We start from the raw sequence: 16998 nt of genomic DNA, 5'->3' as shown, positions 1-16998 counted from the left end.
GTAAGGAACTGATACTCATTAATCTGCAGCTAGGAAAGTCTAAGCATCAGAGTGCACTTCCACTTACACTGGAAAAGTGAATGCTGATGGATATAATGAAAATATCTAAAAATAATAAAAAAAAAAAGCTGTATTCCTGAAAAAAACTTCCTTAGAGTAAGGTCTTAGTCTCCGAAGGGACACTGTAGAAACTTTATTGCCTGATACATTTAAAATTACCCTGAATAAAAGATCTAGGAAAATCTGTTGTAGAGGTTGGTCATGCGTCCTCACAGACTGGACAGGATAACTGAATAAACAGGCTCCAACTTCTATGAGTCTCTTCACTGAGCCACAGAACATAAACTGCTTAGGGGTTCACTAATATTCCAACACATATGGACAGCATGGGAGATATGAAAGACAATAACACACAGCAGTTATTTTAGGATTGAGACATTCCAAAGGTTCAAGCAGGCAGCAAGGTCCTAGTCATTGTGTACAAATTCTGCTGTTCCTGCTACTGCAAGAATAGCATACAGCGCTGTCCTCAAATCCACATTATCTGAAAGGTAAATAAAGCAGTAGGAAATACTCATCTAACCCTCGACCCTTCCATCATTATCTTTAAGGACAGCAGAGGAGAATCCTAGTCAAGGTCACAGACAGTGAGAAAAATCAATTGTATGTACACTACAGAAGCTTCCTACGTATGTTCAGCTAACAGTAGCTGCAAACATTTCTACTCGTATGAGCCACAGTGGAAATTGCAGCATGGACCAATCTTCCATGGCCGCTCCAATTATCAATCCTCTACCGATATTTATGGAATTAAGCCACTCAAACATAATCTTAAATAATCCATCATAATTAATATGCAAAATCATAATGAATTCCCTGTTTTAATGAATTTTATCTAGGAAGGCTATTGGGTTTGGGGTTTGTTTCGGAGGAGGGGATTGTGGTTTGTTGTTGTTTTGTTTTGTTTTTTTTTTTAAGATAAGAACTAGGCATTTTTTTCCAACAAAATCAGTTTCAGTCACTTATCCAAGAACTCACATTTCGGAAGGCTGTACCAAAAGCAAGCTTTCCAAGGATTTATGCAGAGAGAAGACTTCTTTGCGTTTAGTGTTTCATAAAAGCAAACCTTAAATCAATACAATCCAGGCAGCCTCAGTGAACACTGCATCAATTGTATTCATTCAAATTTTTAGAACTTTCCAAAAATCACCAAGCAAGAAACCAATTCTTCCATTTTACTTTGCAGTTTCTAGAGGCAACCTGCAGTAAAAATAAATTTGCTATTACAGTGCTTATAATACTGTCATTTTCACTAGAATTAACTTCTGTTAACAAGAAATAGCAGCTCATTTTTGCACGCTTGCATGCATTTTAATAGAGAAATTCTGCATAAGCCAATAGCTTTTTAGGCCATTCCCACCAGGCAAGAAGCCACAGATTCTTGGGAGATGCTCTAGCAATGCTGTTCTGTTCCTCTGTAAGGAATCAGAGGTTCAATACAAGCCGAGAAGAATCCAGCAACGATGAAGAGGCCACAATCTGCAGAGTGTACCAGCTTTCTCTGCAGCGGCGTACAGAGACGATTACAGGGCTGGACAGAAGCATGGTCAGTAGGTTGAGGCAGCTCTTGCTTCTGTAACACCTGAGTAGGCAGCAGCCACTAGAGAAGCCAAGCGACTCCACCGTTGCAGTGGCCTTTTTGAGCTTTCACTGCCCCATGGCACAGATAGTACCCCTTCTGTAACATGCCATGTGGAGATATTCTTACAAAGCACAGCATAAGGGTTTGATTTAGTTGCTGGTAGCTATTCAGACTGACGCATAGTAAGCTAGACACCTGCAGTGATTTAGAATCTGTTATGTTTTTTTTTTTTTTCCTCAATATAACTTACTTCAATAAATTCTAGCTCAAGTCACACAGGACACTTGACAGCTGAATTTAACCTCCTGTCTGATGCATATTAAAAATGCATTTCCTCTCACAGAATTTGGATAGAAAAGATGTAGCCAGTTACTTCTTTGGAGTTAAGACCATGGGCGTAATTCATGGGAACTAACTCTTGAGAATGCAAGTTACATTGTGCTACAGAAAGTTTGGGTTTGCTTTTTTTTTTTTTCCCCCCAAGATATTTAATGTCACTGCTGTTTTCATTTAATTATGAAGACTATATAGAGGCGCATTAACATCACACACAGTTTCAGTTTATAATTAAAAAAAAAAATTAATATTTGCCCAATTAGGTTGGAAGTGTTTTATTACTTCTTTGAATTCATTAGCCATGATAAAATATCAAAAGCACCAGTCAAGACAGAAATAAATAACATGATCTCATGTTAGAGAAAGTTGCAAATACAGTATATTAAATTATAGCAATATGCTGCTTCACACCAACCGATGTAGACAGCACACTAGGGAGACAGTAGTTTTACTCACAATCATTGAAAAACTCTATTACCAGAACAGGGAGCTGCACACCCAGCTACAGGCATCATTCTTTTACCAAGTTACTTTATGAATTTAATCAAGGGTTTGAACTGGCAGTTTTGGAAGTTCAATATCCCCTTTGTCTAGAGGTAACAAGAGTGGTACAAAGATTTTCACAATAAGCCACACAAAAAGCCAAGGCTTTCACATATTTGTAGTCTTTGCTTTCAGGTCCATTCCTGCACCAAGTCAGTTTAAAGCCACATCTTAAGTCCTCCTTAGTACACAGTAAAGAAATTCAGGGCAGGCAACATATGCAACATTAATATCACAGGATTATGAAACTGCATTTCAGGGGCTTTGAACAGAACATCTCTGCAAGTTTATGGGGAGCACTGTACCAGTCAGAAAATGAAGTTACAGTCCCTTTTAGGGAAAAAATCCATACAGAAAAGCGGTATTAAAAATATTAAGGCAAGGCCTCCACAATTGCACACCACTTCAGTCCAGAATTAAATCACGCATATTCTATTACTTAAATTTTGCCCTAATTTCTCTTTTATGGCCTACAGCAAAGTTTGCTACTGAAAAAAAAGTGAAGAAACCCCCAAATTCTCTACTGAAGGCCTAGTAATGTGTCACTTGCACGACATGTCTCACAGTCAGTAAAAGTCAATAAACACGTCCTCTTCCAGGCAGGTATTTGAAAGAAATAATTTTCTGTCAGGGAAAATGGATGTAACGTATACTGTAGTGAAGTCACTTATACAAAAAACATAATACATATGAACAGATACACTGTAAAATAAACATCTTTTACAACAATCAACGTATGAAGCATCTGAGATCCACTACAGTAGGTCAGAAGGAATAGAAAGACAAAAGGAGAATCTCTATTTTTTAGGTTCAACTTCACTGCTTTCATGAATGTCTGTACTTTAAAGAAATCGTACATGAAAAAATATATACGATCATTCTGGTGAGGAAAAACATTCCCATGATTACTTAAGCTCAGAAAAATTTTTAATTAACTAAATGTGTTAAATTATGCCAGTGATTAAATCTTGTTATTTACAAGATCAAGTACTACTCTGATTCTTAGTAATGGTGCAGTATCTAAATTAAGATCACAGGGGTTGGATTACATTCCAGTTGCTAAAAGCTTTCTTTTTTAGCTGTCTATCCAGTTCTTTGAAGTTTGAGCCTAGAAGAAAGGTGATGAAGTCAAACATTTTTGTGCATCAACATATTTTACATCTAGGCCAATTTTTGCTATGTAGTCCCATGACTCAGTACCATGGTTTAAATTTGAGGCCTGTAACAATTGTGACATAAGAATACAGAATACAACACATTTTTGCTCACAGTAACATACTAATTACTGTACTCACTCGTAAACTTCAATTTTGTAATTAAGTACTGTGTTTCCAAATACTTCTACACAGAGTGCCAAATTATTTGTGTGGGAGCAAATTTCCTGACATTTTCCATATAATCCTTACAAACATCTCACAGATCACCAAACTTGTACTTTGAAGAATTCTACAGAAACATTGCACAGACTTTGTACCACAAGGGCTTATACATTCAAAGGCAGCTTTCTGGAGTGCAGGTCCATCCATTCACATTGGGGAAAATAGTTCACATAAACTCCAAAAATAAGAAAATGTAGTGAAACCTAGTGTGACTTTACACCAATAAGAACGACAATAAGGACAATTACTATAACAAACAAAATTAAAATAACAAGCATCTTCCGATTCTTCTTTTGATATTGCTCTGCCTATAGAAACAGAAAAGAAAGAATGAATGTTTAAAATTAGGCAAAGCTATGAAGTGCAGACTCCTGTTTAGTCTAAGTGAAGTACATGTGTCTCAGTTGTTCCTTGGTAACTTGACATTTCATACAACTTACATTGCAAGCAACTCTCACAAAACAACTCTGATCTGCACCAAACTTCAGTGAGGGTAAGCGTACACCAAAGTCACATTTATCAGTGTTAAAAAGCAGACTTGATAAAGAAGAATGCATCCTCGTATCAGTTAAGTCACCTTACTGTGACTTCCTTTCAGCAGTCCCTGAGCGGGCCCTATGAGCTACATGGAAGAATGATACTTCATTTGGAAGAACACTTAGCTACGAAGACCATGGAAACAAGATCAGGCAACTGGGTGTGTGATAGTCTGAACAGTAAAAGTTGGTAAAATGTTTTAACTAATTTTGCTGATATAAGATGCCTGTATTATATTTGATGGACATTAAAATTCACAACAAAAATTCATTTTTTAATAGGCATTTTTGTTGTACCTGATTTGGCTGTGCATTTTCATTTAATTTCAATTAGAACTGAAATCTTTCTTTTTGATTTGGTTCTCAGTTTTCTGCTTCATTCCTTCTTTCTTCTAACCACATTTTCTCATCCCTTTCCTCTCTTTCCCAGGGGAATTAAAAGGATGCAACGTGGAGAAAACTCTCCAAAAGACAAATGAAAGTCTGCTAATAGAAGCTAAACAAAACAAAACTTGCATTTAATTATTTTTTAAATTAATAAACCTTCAAGATTTAAAGGAAAAAATATATTAATTATTCTCCTTTATAATCCCTGGAAAGTAATTATTCAGTTTCAGATCTGTTAAAGAGGAGTTTTTGACCTGAAACTGTAGCATGCAACCACTATGATTATTTACTTAATTAGGCTTTAAGTATCAAAGGCTGACAAAGTATCACAACTGCTTCCAATTTTCATGGGAAGCAGGAATTGCTAACTAGTGATTCCTATCACCAGACTTCTGCAATGAATTTATGCAATTTCGGTGAAAGTGCCATCTCAGTAGTTTGTAATTATGCCAATTCAAACAGAAAATAAAATTGACATTAAGGATATTAAATCAGAATAAAGCTACCAACAGTATTAGAAACAGCAAGGAATCTGTGTTTGATATTACTATTCCAACCTGTGTGTATGTCTCCCATGGTAAGTGGAAAAATTCTGGTGCTGTACTGAAAACAGGTATATATTGCATCAAAAATCCATATTCTAGTCAGCAATCCAAACAGGGGTTTGCTGACAATTTGTTAACTACTACTAGACTAGAAATAGCATTGATTACAACTGATCCATTTATTTCCAATTCAGTTTGTTCAAATTGCTTGCAACTACTTTAAGCCTTGTTCACCTATGGTCAATGCCTTATTTTAGTAATCTCCTATTTACTTTTATGTATAACAAGAATAAACCTATAACCAATTTATTTTGCTTTTCCTCAAACGTAACTTTTTTGATATCCGTATATTCGAAGTCTACCATAAGATGAAGAAGTTGAATGTGTAGTAATAAGATGTCCACAGCTCCTAAACAGAATGTTTTATTTAGGAGTCTTTTGCACAAATCTCTCATTCTACTTTACTTCCAGTGATGTAAGGACTGAACTGAGCTGACAAGTCAAAACTTAGCTTAAAATCAAAACAAAATAAAAAAAGCCAACAAAACAACCACAAAACTGTGTTCTGCTGCCAATTCAAACTTTTCAAGATGTTCATAGTAAAAGCTTCACATTAAAAGCATAAGGTTAGACCTAACTTCTAACAAATGTTAGATGGTAAGAGAAAACATTCAGTTATTCTTGCTGCTCACACTATTGAGATAATGTTTTCAAACTAGGAAAAATCAACTGACTGAAATGCACAGTGAGGTACCCAATAACCAGTCCTATTTCACAGGTGCTGGACTCTCCAAACAGAGAAGGAATTACAGATAGGTCCCACCAGGTCAGCAATATAAAGATCAAAGCACATTGCTTGGATGCCCAGAAAGTTATTTAAGAAATTAACACTAGGCATCAAGCATGACATTAACAGAAGTTATATGGAAAGTTCCTACTATGGTACAGTTGAACATTTTATACTGTACAGCAATCACTTCTAGAACGCACAGTGTCCAATTGAAAAATGGCTGAATAACTTAATGGCTATTAAATTAGAAAATATTATCAGATATGCAAAGCAACTTAACTATTCTGTCAGCTTACCTTGTGTAGTTGTTTTAGCCCCTCTTCAGTTTTCATACATGACTGTTCAACATTGTAGTCAATTCTATCTAGAACTGTTCCCTAAATGAAATGGAGGGAATGAACACCAAAGTGAACCTAAATGAACTTCATAAAGCAATTACTATTATGAGCAGCAGAGTAATTAATAACGCTCACAGCAAACAGCTAATGAACTGTGTAAACTATGAACTTTTACAGAAGAACTAGTTGGGACTTCATTAAAGTGCTTCCTTACTCAATGCCTAACTGTCAGCTCTGCCACCTTCTCACATCACATCCCTTAATAATCACCCTACTTCCAGTTCAGGTGCTTTTGGCTGAATCTCTGGGAGAAATAACCAACAGAACTTCGGCAGTCTATGCTTTTTTTAGTCTAACTCTCATAACCAGTTGATTTTTCATTTTCATTTCTGGCAGATTTCAATCAGAGGAAACTTTAGCCTGAAGAGGTAAGTTGGGAAAAGCAAGAAGCACATGAAAACAGGACATTACAATAGGAAGAGTCTGAAAACCTTAACACTATGTGGAATCTCCTATTTGTTGCTAAAACTGTGACATCAACGTACCTGTTCTACTATCATTGCTCCCAGGTCCCTAAATATTTCATTGAGATCGGAGATTGACTGTACAATTTGACGGATTTCTCGTTCCCGCTCTTCTACCATTAATGTGTTTTGCTCCACCAATGCTAGCTGGTCATCTGTAAAACCCTGTTGAAATAAAAAATTTAGATTTTGAACTCGCATTAATAGCATGAAAACACTAGAAATAATTATAAGGATTATAAAATTTCTTATCACCACAGTTCTTTTGGAATTTCCTTTGTAGCCAAATATCCAAGAAAAAAAAATTATTGTATTTTAAAAACAGAGTTTCAGGGTCACTAAAATAACTAGGACAGCTATCTATAGTGCAAGCTGAGAAAATAGAAATCTCGCATCCTGCCCAAACATACAAACAACTTTTTAAAATAAGGTCTGTCCTGAAACAATGTTTTTATTGGTATACAAAACCAATACATGCAAGTGTCTACTAGTTATGAAATGTTTACTGATCGATCAACATTACAGAAAGTTCCATAATGCCCACATGTAAAGGCAGAGCAGCAATTCCGATTTTTTTTTTTTTTTTATATACTAAAGAGACTGTATTGTTTTACTCTGTCAAGGCCATTCACAACTATCCTTTCCCCATTACTCTTATTCAGATACTTGAAAAACCTCTTATACACAAGATTAGCTGAAAACCTGCCTTGACTTTTTCAGTAAAACACTAAGCATTACTGTTAAGAGTATTCTGCAGCACTATTAGATAGGTCACGATAGAACAGATCCCACCATTGTTCAGAAATGCAGCACCCCCAAACTCCCCAAAGTAAAACAGAGAAGTGGGTCTGGTACAGCTCTACAATGTAACAACTTACCTGTGCACAAACAAATCATTACACCATTATTTGCAACAATGTGTAATACTGAAAATCTTCAGTAAGACTTTAAAATTCACTTTAAAGAGTGCCACCTTCCATCCAAACTCAGAATCACAGTTTTCTAACAATTACTCTTGCATCTGCCCAGAAAGGTGGTATGATAAAGGACAGCACTGTATTTACAGATCTTCTAGACCCTATCAGTCACGTAAGGAGAATTCAGTAGTCAAAGTGAGTTCCCTCACACTGCAACACTGAGGCTGATGGCACAATCATCTTAACATCACAACAGCAATACTAATTAGGACAATGTATCACAGATCTGCAGAAATAGCATTTCCATGTAGCTTGGTGCTCATGGCATACAATTTTGATATTTTCATACTAAAATTAAAGATACATACAAAGTTTCTTTGTCTTGAATTTGAGTAAAAAAAATCTTAACTTACTCTATCATAAAGTGTATCATCCTCTCCGTCATCCATCAGTGGGACTGAAGTGTCGAAGAAGTGTTTGGATCTTTCTTCTCTATTCTTCATGCCTGTGAAAGACAAACTATGTTTGAGCATAATATTTACACACTAAAGTCAGAGTAAGAGTAAGGTCTGAAGCACCAGATAGAAAAGCATAAGAATGAAAATCTGGCTACTAAATGACATAAATAGTAGTATCTAAATTTTAACTGTCACATAGGCTTACTATTTAACAAAGTGTAACAAATTCAACCAGACTTGAAAAACTTTGATTAAAGCAGTGAGTTTAAGTCATTATATTCCATGAGGTTAAAAGTTAGGCAAATTAAGAGCTTTAAAGCATGATCACTCTATGCTATTTTCTAACAAGTGCTCTTAGGAACATCCCTTGTCTGAATTGTCATCTTAAGTTCCACCTGTGTCATTTATACAAGGGAGGAAGAATTATTTTATCAGTCTTAAATTTGAAGATCAAATTTTTGTGGGTTTCTTCCAAATTATTTTAATCTTACTTAGCTGAAAATAGAATTGCATATAATTTTTGAGTTTTAAACAGAGGATATTCCGCTTCTGATCTGTTTATGGATGCAGAATTTTAATTTATTACAGACTATCAATCAACAGCAGGTATCATGTCTAAAGACCAATGGCTGCTTCACCAGTGCAACAGATCACAATCTGAGAAGCAATGATACATTAAAAATGCAGATGGATGAAATACACTGGTTTTGTTGACATACTTAACCATGAAATTTCTCCTTTAGCAATATAAAAGGAGTAGAATAATGCAGTTTGAACATGGGCTGTGAACCAGAAACTCCCAAATTCTAACCTCCACTCTAATATACTTTTGGTAGTCCTCTGTACATCAATTAACCCTTCCATGCTTCAGTTTTCCCAACTAAGAAAATAAGCACACCTTAATTAGTGGTTTCCACAGAAGGTGCCCATGTATTACTGTATCTCTTATGCTTACGTTTGAGATAGTCAGACTGTGCATGCCTAAAGTTGGTGGATAGGTCCTGAAGGGACTGTGCTAAGGAAGACACTACATTCCTGAGAACACGTGCTTCTTGTTCTGTACAACTACGTGACCTGCTCTGCAAGACCTGGACTGCTCTCTGACATCTGTGAAATAACTGAGAAAACAATTCCATTAGTAAGAAACATACAACAACATACATTTTAAATACCACATTGCAAAAGTTCCATGTGGAAAACTAATACTTTGATTTCTAGATTTTTAAAATTAATTTCTTATTGCCCAGTGCAATGTTTAAAAAGGTACAGAAACAGAACACAGATGAACAAACAATTTAAAGCTAATAGGGTAGCAGAGTAACACAACTACTTCTGACCAAAGAAATTTGCTTCGACCAGAAGCCTTTGAATATCTATCTATCTGTCTGCCTGTCTGTCTATTTCTCTGAGATATGTGTAAATGTGATTTCATTAAGTTTCCCAATCCTATTCAAAGCAGAAAAGCAAACAGGTAAATAGAAGAACAGGGAGGTTAAGTGACTCATTGAGAAGTTCACCAAGCCAGTGAGTACAGTACCAAGCATAGAGCCCAGGACTTCTGGCTCACTTGAATATTGATTACAAAATAAATGCTTTACTCAAAGGAAACCACTGCCTCATCATGATGCATTGCAGATATGTAGAACTGTAGGCTTAGACTTGAAAGCACTCTGTACCTGCGTGATCTCCTGGGTTGTTATTTCTATTGCCCGTTCTTCTTCACTGCTGTCATCCAGTGTTGGTCTGTTTAGGTGTTTATCATGAAGACTGGCTAATTCTTTCATCTTCTGTTTAACCCTGGCGATATCATACTGAATCTAAAACAGAAAACCCAACAATGAAGAAAGGGAAATGACTAATGTTTCAGGAGAAAAGGTTCTTAAAAATGCTAGACCAAAATCAATGGAGGAGATCTATGTAACATAAAAAGCAGACCAAAGATTAAAAAAACACTTCATAAGAAGCTGACCAAGTAACTGAATACTCTCATATACTTTGAGTTTTCTAACTTTTTAAACCTACTCTTGCTAATCTTATGCAAGACTGCTGTTTTCAAATATGCTTCATTAAGTTGGAATAATATTTTTATCATTATATAATGGTGAGAAGGTTTAGCTAACTTCCAAAAATATAAATGAAAAATCAGGTCACACCTTCAACTCTGTTAAACACTGAATAGTCTGAACTTAACAGAAGTTAAATGATACGCTTTCAAACAGGTCATTAAAAATAAATCTGTAAGGATAATTATTATTGTAGTAAAAAGGAGATTGATCACCTTTCTGCATGATGGGTTTTGTACGCACAAACTGATGAGCCAACACGTGTTCTGAGAGTACATTTTAAAAGGATTTTCTGAAAGTCAAGAATAGCTTCACACTCCAAATACTAGAAAAGGTTTTTAACTGGATGCCTCCAGAATCAATACCTTGCATCTGTCCAACTATTTCCATAGCTTGCAAGGCATCAATACTGCATATGCAGGAAAAATTCTCCTGCTGGAAGACACTAACACTTCCTGTTTTCTAACAGTAAACTGCTAATTTTCACCAGTTTAGGGTCTATTCAATTGGACCTGTCAATGGGTTCAAACAAAATGTTGTTTTTGTTTTTGTTTTTTTTTTTTACCCTTCCTTCTAAGTTTCAAACTGAGAACAATTTTGCTTTGCTAAGAGCTTTAGAACCTTCCTGCAGTCTCAAGTCTAAATGCTCAGCTATAGCATGTCTATTCTGATAGTGCCAGTGTACTGTTAATACTGGGCTTCCACTGATGATGCAAACCCAGTCTTCTGGAATTTCTGGTCCTAGATAATCTCCCTTTATTTCACTAGCAATACATCCTTCAAGATAAGTCACAGCTTGCCTCACATTTTTGTCTAAACAAGGGTGTCAATTTAGAAAATATTTATTTTAATCTTCTGACACTACTTATATCATAAAACTTACAGCACAGAGAATCTAACTGACAACACTACTAAATCCCTACAGAAGAAATCAAATTCTGTGTTGGATCTGCCACACAACTTACTTCATCTGCTCCATCAACCCATTTGGGAGGTAAGCGTTTTGTTACTCCAATTGCTGCTTCAGGATCTAAACTTATTCCTGATACCAGTGCCATACGATCATCAGCGAGCTACAGAAGATAAGAAAAGACAGCAAATTAATTTTACTCACATTAGACCCAAATTCTTGAGCATTAGGAAAAAGTACATGTATGCCTTCCCATAAAAATTAACCTCAAAATCGTGTTTGCACATGATGCAGGTATGATCAAGCTCCACATCTCCTGGTTTGTCCCTATATGCCAATGATCTACATCCTCCCACTTCCTACAGGATCTGAAATATGAAAGTTACTCTTAGGATAAATTCTTAGCAGATTTTCAAGGAGAAAAATATATGGTGTTGCAGTGAGAATTCAAGTAATTCTCATGTTGGTACATTTTGTATTAGACAGTGATTCACAGCCAAGAGATCCCTAATCAGCAGTGTAACATGGTTTATAGTGGGACAGGAAAGACTGAAAATCTCATTTGGGAATATCTCCAAATAAAAATGTTTATTGTATCTCCAAGAAATAAAAATAGTGTCCCGTGATTGTTCTCAAACAATGTTGTATTTAGCCAGACACTCACCTACTAGGCAGCTGAAGAACACTCTTGCAAACTGACACACAACTAACATTGTTAAATTATTTATTTAACAGAAGTTCAGAGATCATAAACAAAAATAGTCAATGCAGTGACCAATCCACACTTCCCTAAATCACAGTGATACGTTCTTGCTGATTCAGCTATATCATCTGAGACAAAGAAATTTCAGGAAAATGGGTGGAATAATTCTCCAGAAAATTCCAGAGATTCCCAAATAGTAAATAAGACAATGTGCCAGCCATCTCATACACCACGTTCCACAAATCCACAGGAGGGCTGGAGATAGGAAAGGAATAAAAGAAACCCTTTATCACAACTAATAGTCATAATTTTAATAACTCAGGTGCAACAAATCAGGTGTTTATATTATTGGAGACTGATGCACACTGATGTACAGCAGCACATTCATAGTCCCAACAGGGTATGATATACTTTTTGGAGACTATTTTTGGGAATAGGATCCAATCTGCAGGGTTGAAATATTTAAAGATTCTAGGAAAGACACAGATAACTAATTGAAAGTATTTTTTAGAGTCACAAAATACCTGTGATAAATCCATCAATCTTATTTTTCCAATAATACTTCTGAATGCAGGTTGAATAGAAACCTTAATATGACAGCTATGAAGGAATAAGAATACAATGTGCAGGGTATTTGTTTTGGTTTTGTTTTTTTTTTTTGTTTGGTTGTTTTTTTTTTTTTAAAAAAAACCCCTCAGTTTGGCAGAAACCAGAAGCCATGGTCTGATCTTGAATATATATGTATAGATTTATCTGCTTTGATATCATTACCAGTAAAATGTTCTGTTCACTCTCGGTAAGAATTCTTTTGTTAAGGACAGTATTAGTGCTACTGACCTTTAAACAGAACAGAAGATTCTTCTTTGTAGGGTTTAGAACCTTATGTAAATACTCAGCTGCACTATTGCACTATTTCTCCAATGGCGCAGTATTGGGTGAGGTTGTCCAGAGAAAGTGTGGTATCTCCGTTCTTGGAAGTTTTCAAGACTTTGTTAAGAAAAGTCATGGGTGACCTTATACGGATTACCAACAGTCCTGTTTTGAGCAGGAGCTTGAAAAAGAAGATCTTCAGAGGTTCCTTCCAACAAACATGCCTATGAGTCTCCAATTTAACTCTGAGTATGATACAAACCTAACAGTGTGCAGGACCGCAGATCAACATTTAGCACTGGGGCCAGAGATGCTTTCAGCCATCTTCCTCCTCTGAGAGAAAGACAGGGGAATGGATGGAATTTGAAGGCAAATACAGATCTTGTTGCCAGTTGAACCAGGCTTTGCAATTTCAGAGATAAAATAATCTTCCCTTACTGGAGATAGAAAGAGGTGGTATCATCAACGATGCCACTCGATACATACCTAATTACTTCACAGTTTCTTCTCAGGGAAAGACATAATACAAAAACCTCACTTCCTAGTTTCTCCCAGATTTCTAATTTTCCTTTAACAGGCCTGGTAAGCTTTGTGGTTCCACACCTCTTCTCCTTTTAAAAAAACAATCCCTCTTCCTTCCTGGGCAATTCCTTCCTGAAAATCTGTTATCTGTTTACCTGTTGTTTTTTTTTTTTTTTTTCTCCCTGACCAATAAAGTTTGTACAATTTACGCATAGCATAAAAATAGTTAATAGCTTTATTATACAAAGTCACTGTAGCTCACATGGATACAATAAGCCAGATCAGTTTATACATGTCTCTATTAACAATGTAATAGCCTATCAAAAAATGTTTGTCTTCTCTATGCAGCTTTGTCCTTCTACTGTAGGATAGACACACCTCATCCTATACAGTGAACTTTAATAAACTAGCAGAATGAAGACAGGAACATTTTAGCTCAATGATGTATGTGTGATGCACCATGGCAGAATAAAATGTGAAAAACAATACCTCATCCAGCTCCTGAAGTGATTTGTGGATCCCATCAGCCCCATCCAGTTACAGACAGCAAAAGATAAAAGGAAAAGAGACATAGGACAGATATAGGATACGGTCAGTTGAGAAATTGCTATTTTTAAAGCATGATGGTTTACCAAGAACAAAACAAACTGGCTTTTAAAACACAACTATTCAATAAATACATCATAATATTGCACTTTTAAAATCAGCACTTTGCTTGATGCATAAACTTTTTTTTTTTAAAAAAGTCAGTTGCTTGGTAAACAGAAAGAACATAAGAGATCAAGTTAAGAGCTTGGTTTGTTTTCCAAAGTAATTGCACACTGAAGTTTCTAGTTACTAAAATTTCAAGTAGAAAAACTGCAATAGAATATGTTGAAGTGCAACAGCAAGAGCAATTTGACTTCAGTATTCAACATCCACTGGCGAGTTAGAAGGTTTGATTATGTTTAGAGGATGCACATACAAGCTTTTGTACAACATTTATTGACAAGCACCCCAGTTATCACAGGATAAAACAGACAGCAAAAGACAAAAAGCAAAAGCAAATGTAGTCACTTATGTACAAGCTTCAATTACACTCTAGTTTCAAGTAACATTAATTCTACATGCATCTGAAAAAATACAAATATCTGCACCTTCTCTATTCATCAGCCTTTGTACTGTAGAGGGTATATGTGAACAATAGGGTATTTCACTAAAAGATTAATAAAGCAAACAGACCTAAAACAAGGACAAAATATTTGTGGTTTAACAAAGCAGCAGGCTTCAACAAATGACCTCTTTTATCCTACACCAAGCTTTTGAAATAGGACTATACCATTAAGAACACTACTTTGATTATCTGAATTTAATGAGTGGTTGACTATCCACATGAGAATGCATGTTCCAGGGCCAAATGTAATTTTTGAGAGATCTCTCATAGTAAAACATTTCTTCAGGAGAAGCCTGGAGAGTGAACTATGGTAGAACAAAGTACCACGAGCCAGAATTTGCAACATTGTGCTGCTGGCATGCAGCTGCTCTGGGGATACCACCCAAAAGGAAAGGTAATTACCTGCAACTCTGACAGTGATAGGCACCTTAGAAACATAAAAACTCAAGAGCTCACACTACCACCTTTACACTTCTTGCTAAAATAGTACACTATGGAACTCTCAGCTGCCACCAGGATCAAGATTGAGCCATTGACTAACTTCATCCGATGCACAAGAGCAACAATTTCCAATCACCATTAGCTTTGATTGCATTTAAACAAGCATCCTAGACAATAGTGTCAGTTAATGTTAACAAACACTGTAAATAAACATGTTGTGCAAGTGCTAAGTGTTATTGCACTCACTGTTAAGTGTAGTTTCACTGCTCTGTAGTCTTTATGCGAGTTTCAACTATGACTAACTTTTCTACATGATATTTTAAACAAAATCCAAGGATCTAAAGAAGCGATTTGATTTGTCAAAAAACCTTGTTAAGAATAACTAAATGCAGTGCCAAATTAAACATGTATAATACATATTACTATTGACATTTCCTGTTCTGCAAATGCAATTCAATATGTAGCCTGTTAGACACAGGTGTAATAAAGTTAACAACGAACAAAGACCATTCAACAGCAACTCATCTGTTGAAATAAGATTTGGAGCACAAAGTACTGCTTTTCTTTAAAAAAAAAATGCATGAATGTAAAGCAATTTAGAATTATGAGACTACCACCAGATATTTACTGGTGCCCATTACGAAAAAATAAGTCTGAACAGAAAGTGTAAAAAGCTCAGTAGAGCTGTGCTGTGCTGCCAAGCAGTCTCTCCCAGTCTGAGTAGCTCAAAACTTAGAAAGAGCTGCATAAACTGCCTCTGAAAAAATGACTTCTTGAAGATTCTGTAATGAGGACTTACACTAGAATCCACTGACTCCTCTCTCTGACAGAAGACTTTCAGTATTATTTGTATTTTGGGGGGGGGGGGGGGGAATAAGGGTGGTGATGGACATCAGAACAAACTATGGAAAAATTCAAGCAATGGGAATAATCTACACTAGTGTATTTAACAGTGCCCACATTGAAGTGAATAGAAGAGTTCTGCTCTATGAAATAACTCGGATTTTTTTTTGGGAGGGGGGAGGGGGGCGTTAGGAGGCGTCAAAAAGCACAATGTACGAAAAACCTCATGCCAGTGCTAACATTAAATTTTCAGAACTGTATTTACTATTAATGAAGTGAATAGAGACATGATCAGCAACAAGACAGATCTCTTCTATTCGTTTTACGTGAGGTAGTAGGAAAAAGGGATCAACGGGGCGGGAAGGGAGAGGCAGAGGGGGGAAGGTACAGAGGCCGGTGGGGTTTTGGGGACAGGGCTGACAGAAGGGGAGCTAGGGGGGTTAGGGGGGCAGACGGGAGGAGCGGGCACACAGCAGGGCTGGCGGGCAGCCCTAGGCGCGGCGGGGTACGGTAGGATGAAGGGAGGAGACTCACCGCAGCAGCCATGCTACGTGAACTCAGAGGGCTGGAGGAGCCGTAACTACTCACTTGCTCGGCCAGCAGCTGCCGGCTCTGCACCGCGTTGTTCCGCAACAACAAGAACGCGTCCGTTAGACGCCGGGTGGCCATGGCCTACCTCCCCGGGGCCGCTCAGCGCCTCGCTGCCGGGCCCTCGGCCCTAGCTCAGCCCGGGGCCCGCGGGCAGGGACGGCGGCCGGCCCCGGCAGCCCCCGCTGGCCGCTCAGAGGGCCCGGGCGGAGTCGCCCATTGCCGGGCCCCCCCGGCCGCCGCTCCCCTCCATCCCCCCCGGATCCGCCTGCCGCCCCAGCAGCGGCCCGGCTCACTTCCGCGTTGTGCATCGCTCAGCGCTCTTCCGACCCGGGCCCGCCGCCCGCCGCACCAACGTTCCGGCCCCTCCTGGGGCCGGGGGGCAGCCAGGCCCCTCCCCAGCCAACACAAACGGCTGCGAAAGCCCCTGAGGGCTGACAGACCGCAGTCCAGTGCCGCTTCGGGCCTCGGCGGGGCAGATATGGGGGGCGTTAGTGCCGTATGGGGGTT

At 37.6% G+C, this 16998-nt stretch overlaps 1 protein-coding gene across 4 annotated transcripts; it reads right to left on the bottom strand.

Moving 5' to 3' along the window:
* Window positions 1-1349: 1349 nt before the first annotated feature.
* STX16 (syntaxin 16) lies at window positions 1350-16778 on the bottom strand. 4 transcript variants are annotated; one of them, XM_033010449.2, is made up of 9 exons: window positions 16435-16778; window positions 13953-13964; window positions 11424-11531; window positions 10072-10212; window positions 9351-9513; window positions 8351-8442; window positions 7042-7185; window positions 6455-6535; window positions 1350-4208 (listed from the first exon to the last, which is right to left on the bottom strand). In XM_033010449.2, the coding sequence occupies exons 1-9, from the start codon at window positions 16567-16569 to the stop codon at window positions 4104-4106; spliced, it is 981 nt and encodes a 326-aa protein (XP_032866340.1). In that variant the 5' UTR covers window positions 16570-16778; the 3' UTR covers window positions 1350-4103. The 4 variants fall into 4 exon arrangements, with proteins under 4 accessions (XP_032866340.1, XP_032866342.1, XP_032866341.1 ...); XM_033010451.2 differs by having other exon boundaries at window positions 16489-16778; XM_033010450.2 differs by lacking the exon at window positions 13953-13964.
* Window positions 16779-16998: the final 220 nt, after the last annotated feature.

Source organism: Tyto alba, unplaced genomic scaffold, assembly GCF_018691265.1.
Source record: "Tyto alba isolate M040663 unplaced genomic scaffold, T.alba_DEE_v4.0 Super-Scaffold_33, whole genome shotgun sequence".
In the NCBI taxonomy this organism is placed as follows: domain Eukaryota; kingdom Metazoa; phylum Chordata; class Aves; order Strigiformes; family Tytonidae; genus Tyto; species Tyto alba.
Note: the sequence above shows the minus strand (reverse complement) of the source record. Positions and strands in the feature narration are given on the sequence as shown.

Excerpts from the sequence above, each read along its gene's own strand:
- STX16 (XM_033010449.2), bottom strand. The coding sequence starts at position 16,569 with ATGGCCACCCGGCGTCTAACGGACGCGTTCTTGTTGTTGCGGAACAAC. Across the intron at positions 9,514-10,071 it reads CAACCCAGGAGATCACGCAG|TTATTTCACAGATGTCAGAG; the intron begins GTACAGAGTGCT and ends TTGTTTTCTCAG. Across the intron at positions 4,209-6,454 it reads GGCTAAAACAACTACACAAG|GCAGAGCAATATCAAAAGAA; the intron begins GTAAGCTGACAG and ends CTGTTTCTATAG.